Source organism: Nicotiana sylvestris, chromosome 12 (genome assembly GCF_000393655.2).
Source record: "Nicotiana sylvestris chromosome 12, ASM39365v2, whole genome shotgun sequence".
Classification (NCBI taxonomy): domain Eukaryota; kingdom Viridiplantae; phylum Streptophyta; class Magnoliopsida; order Solanales; family Solanaceae; genus Nicotiana; species Nicotiana sylvestris.
The window spans coordinates 153,322,178-153,327,564 of NC_091068.1; the positions used below are offsets into that span (position 1 = coordinate 153,322,178).

General features: G+C 33.7%; 1 protein-coding gene across 1 annotated transcript; it reads left to right on the forward strand.

The window, feature by feature from the left end:
* Positions 1 to 1,574: 1,574 nt before the first annotated feature.
* Positions 1,575 to 4,666, forward strand: LOC104225314 (uncharacterized). Its single transcript, XM_070164693.1, has 5 exons — positions 1,575 to 1,814; positions 1,926 to 2,170; positions 2,537 to 3,087; positions 3,179 to 3,789; positions 4,226 to 4,666. Exons 1-5 carry the CDS (start codon positions 1,575 to 1,577, stop codon positions 4,664 to 4,666), a joined length of 2,088 nt encoding a protein of 695 aa, XP_070020794.1.
* The last annotated feature ends 721 nt before the right edge of the window (positions 4,667 to 5,387 follow it).

Consider the following 5,387-nt stretch of genomic DNA (forward strand, 5'->3'; position numbering starts at 1 on the left):
AATGTGTTTGTAGAAGATCTTGTTCCTATTGAGGATGAAGATCCGAATATAGGGGTTGATGCGTATGGCACTTGGGTGCTTATTGTCCTAATTAGCTTGCTTTACTCCTCGTAATTAGTCCAAAGCTTCTAAAGGTAACATCGAGGATGCTTTCCATATCAGTATAGAACCTAAAATTATTAGCAACCTTGGTGAAAGTTGATCTGGAATTGATTTTCTTTGAAGCCATTTCGATGTTCTTGAACTTTGGTAATTGAATAGTTGAGCTGAGAGGTAGAGATTGTCCCACTGGGCGTGCTAGAATTTGAAGATAATAATTTGCATCAAGAAAATAATCGAGACCAAAAAATACTGCGACAGTCGTAGTATTTGATTTTAAATAATATGAGTGTACAATCTCTATGGATCCTCTGATTCTTCTTTCCAATAGTAAATAAATTCAAGGGCCTTTGAACTTGATCTTGAATATATAATTGTTGCCACAGACTAAGATCTTGAATTCAACTAGTACGAACTTTGATTTGAACTTGCACTCCTTGAATCTTGATTTGTTCTTCGTTATTGAGCTTGAACTTGATTTCTTGAACTTGAATTTGATTGCTTGAAGTTTGAAACTTGTAGAGAAATTTACGGCGTTTGATCCACAAGCTCTCTCTTGCTTCTCGTTATAACTTTTCGGTGTCTTTCTGAATTATGAAGACACCTATTTGTAGTTGTGGAGAAAAGAGTTGTGATGAGAACAAACTTTTTTCGACCAATCAAATTGAAGAGTGACAAGACTTCATTTGATTGCCCAGAACATGTCACTTGCACATGTGGCGCGGTTTCATTGGCCTTTTAATTTGACTTGGCATGCCTTATCATTTTGACATGTGGATCTCATTGGCTCTTCTATTTGAGTTGGCGTGCCATATCATTTCACACGTGGCGCCAAATTGGGCCTTTAGGAAGATGACATCTTGGGCCTAATGAAGTAGGCTTATCACTTATAGTTCAATTGAATGAGCTAGACCAATAAATCTGGACTTATTTATTTAATCCATTCACATTGGACATAATCAATCTAACTATCTTAGGCCGCAATATTTATTGAGAATTTTTCACAAAGCACCATCTTTTAGTCCTAATTAGCCATTAATAGAAACCTTTTGCTATATTATGTCCTATAGATATATTTTATGCAAATCTATAATGTATTTAATGTATTTAAGGTAGTGTATTTAATAATACAACAAAAATTAGCGGCATACAAAAAGGAAATCCAGCTAATCATGATATGTATTTACTTGTATTCAAACGTATGTAGCGCTAAATACGTAACGTATCTGCGCAATATCTGGGTCGACGAAGATGTTAAAAACGGAAGGAAATCAAATCAATTCTGATTTCCCTAATTTTACTCAACAAACTTAAAAGTTATCCCATCAATCTGTATTCTTCTCAAAGTCAGAAATACAGAAACGTGAAAGAAGCGAAGAAACAGAGCAACTTGCTTCTATATTGTGCGATTTTCTTCTCCTCCTTATCGATTGACACAAATTATATACAAAAGAAGGTATAACTCTTCTATATATATGGCAAGCTTGACAGTTTTGTTGCGTCATTCTGGAAAGTGGAACGATGAGGGCAATTATATCGACTTTTCCATTGAGGGAATACTGATTAAGGAGTATGCTTCCTTTAATGATCTAGTTGGTTCAATTTCTAATCAACTTGGTATAGATTTGAGCACAAATACCATTAAAATACAATACAATGTTGAAGGCAATCACACGCCAATGGAAATACACAATGATATGGGTTACAAAGTGTATGTAAAATTGAAAAAAGAGAACAAAGAATTTGGGATGTATCCTCTGTGCATTACAAATATGGAAAAATAGCTTATCTCCGGAGATGGTTTAAATCAAGGCAACATTGTGCAGATAGACGAAGCAGTTCAAATGTACGATTCCGATACAGATGATACACTAGCTATAGAACTTGCCAATTCAGGAGAAGCGATTGGAGTGTTCGAACTCCACAAGGATTTGATAATTTCAAAAACTAATCAAAATGAGGTTATGGCTGGACAAGTGTATAAGGATAAGGCTACATTGAAAGAGGTGATGAAGAATTATGCTATAGCTCAAAGGTTTCAATTCCGTGTTGATCGGTCTAATGCTGTCAGGTTTGATGTTTGTTTAACTTTGTTGTATTTAGTTGTAGTTGTGTGTTTCCTCCAGATGATGAACACCTTTGAAAATTTATATTTGTTTAGTATTCTTAATAATATGTATTCAGGTGTATTTTACTATTGAAAAAATACAACAGTGGCTATGATTATTTTCATATTATGTCTATAATGTTACTAAGTGTTTGATTATTCATACGAATGTATTTAGTTGTATTTATTGTATTTAATCACATCTAACAATATTTGAATTCATTAGTATACAAAATTACATATACACAGATATCAATTTGGTACTTTATGAATAGGAAGTATATATGTCAGATTCGTTAAGTTGTCTGATGTATGAACTTTTCTTTCCAGCTATGCATTAATATGTATTTCAAAAGATTGTGATTGGAGGTTTAAGGCTTCAAGCATTAACAAATCGAAATTATTCAAGGTGAGAGAATTCAATGACAACCATACATGTCCGCTGAAGGATAAAGTGTACGAGCAGCGGCAGGCTAGTAGCAGCCTTATAAGTGGTATTATAAGGACAAAGCTTACAAACCATAAGAGGAAATACACTCCGAGGGACATTATTGATGACGTGAAATCAGATCTAGGTGTTGATGTTAGCTACATGTTGGCGTGGAGGGCTAAAGAAAAGGCAATGAATTTTCTTAGAGGTGAACTGACTGATTCATACAAAAAATTACCAGTATACTTATATACAATGGATAAGACATATCCAGGTTCTCACATAAGAATGGAAAAAACATCAAAGAATGAATTTATGTACGTGTATATATCATTGCATGCATTTATAAGGGGGTTTGATCATTGTAGACCAATTGTTGTAGTGGACGGAAGTCATCTAAAATCCTACTACACCGGGGCATTCGTTTCTGCAAGCACGTTGGATGGTGCAGGTGAGTACCTCAATAATAATACAATTTGTTAATATTTAAAGCATTTGAAAACATGTATTTAAAAACAATTATATTCAATTGTATTAAACAGGTCATATATTGCCACTAGCATACGGTGTTATTGATTCAGAGAACGATGCTGCTTGGACGTGGTTCTTTGAGCAATTCAAGATAGCATACGGTGTAAGGGAAAACATGTGCATTGCTTCGGATAGAAATGAGAGCATCATTAAATCTGTATTGAGAGTATATCTGGATTTACCGCATTGTGTTTGCATATGGAATCTATGGAATAACATATACAAGAAATTCAAAAAGAGCCATGCCAAGTTGAGTGAGATATACTTCTCGATGGCAAAAGCATACACACAAACTAAATTTGATAGTCTGATGGAGAAGGTTGAGAAGGTAGATATTAGGGTGAAAGAATACTTAGAGTTAGCTGGTTACGAAAAGTGGGCTAGGTTGTATGCACCTGTTAATAGGGGATGGACAATGACATCAAATATCGCTGAGTCAATCAATGCAACACTAGTTTCAGCAAGGGAATTGCCAATATATGACTTCCTCGAAGAAGTTAGGAAGATGTTTGGTCGTTGGAATTGTAGTAACCGTAAAGAAGCTACTCAGACATACAAGACGCTTGGGAAAAAATACCAGAAAATGTTGGAGTTGAATGAGACCATGTGTTCCCGTATGACTGTAAGTTAATTTTTTATGACATTGCTGTATACAACTGAATACAATTTTTTTAGGCAGAACTACCCGTTAATTTTTATGAATATTTGCTTGAACTAGTAAATAATATAGATGAATACATGTAAATACATGTTATTATTAAGACTGTATGCACGTGATAATGATTACAATGGAATTCAGGTGATTGATACATTTAAATTGATTGGAAATACCTGAATACAGTTTCTCAAAAAAGGTTGAATACAAATGCATACAAATGCAGACTGTAGAGTAATACAGTTGAATACAGTTGCATACAGTTGCTAGAATCAACTGAATTTAACTGAAATTGGATGAAGTTGCAATTTTCGAAGTTGATAGTAACCATTTAACTCAGTAGTATATATTTGTTAATTAATGTAAATGTGTTCAAAACTTATATTTCTGTTTTTAAATGTAGGTGGTACCCTCAACTGAATACTTACATATTGTTAACGATGGTGGGAGGAATTACACAGTCTGCCTGCTGGAGAGAAAATGTGTTTGTGGGAGATTCCAAATTGATGAATTGCCATGCCCACATGCCTGGGCTGTATTGAAGAGCAAGTTTTTAATGCCTGAAGAATATTGCTCTAGCTATTACAAGCCAAGTACAATTGTAATGACATACGATGTGCCAGTGTACCCGCTACCGGACAAAAATGACTGGAATATACGAGAGCATGTTGCAGAGGAGGTTGTACTACCACCCAAATGGAAAAGACCTCCTGGAAGGCCAAAGAAGAAGCGCGACAAAAATTTAAGTGAATTGTTGTTGCCGAAAAATCAACATTCATGTAGCATATGTGGGCAGGGAGGACATAACAAGCGAACTTGTAGGAATGCTCCATGTAATAAATAGTTGTATTCTGACATGTATTGGTGACTCGACAATTTCTCAACACTTATTATGACATTATTAGCTATAATGAATTCTCTTTTCGAAGTAATATATTGTGGAATGACTTTCGTTAATATTTTCTGAATTTATTTAGTTGTAGTATTTTTATATATATAAATATATATGAAGTGGCTGTGAGAGTATCTTAGTTGAATACAACTATATCAATTCCTTAATACAGGTGAATACAACATGTTGAACATAGTTGAATATAGGTTAATAATATAGTTTAATTCAATTGACTTTGGATGAATACACTGTAATACAGTTGAATACAGATCTGGACAGCTAGTTGAAATAGTTGAATTTAACTGACATTGGATGAATATAGGTAATTCAATTGTTCAATACATTTGAATACAACATGTTCAATAATGTTGATTGTAGGTTAATAATACAGTTCAATTAAATTGACTATAGCTGAATACATATGAAATCAGAGAAAAATACAGCTGAATAATACAACTAAATACAAGTTAATAAATATAACTTGTATTGTTTCTAGTCAATTCAAAGTTACATCTGAATGGATGCAGCTGAATATACTTGCATACCAACTGTAGACAACTGATAAATACACTTTAATACAACTGAATTGAACTGAATAATATAGATTAATACAATCAGCTAAACAGAATAATACAACTAAATACAACTGCTTAATACTGCAAGATAAAGCCGA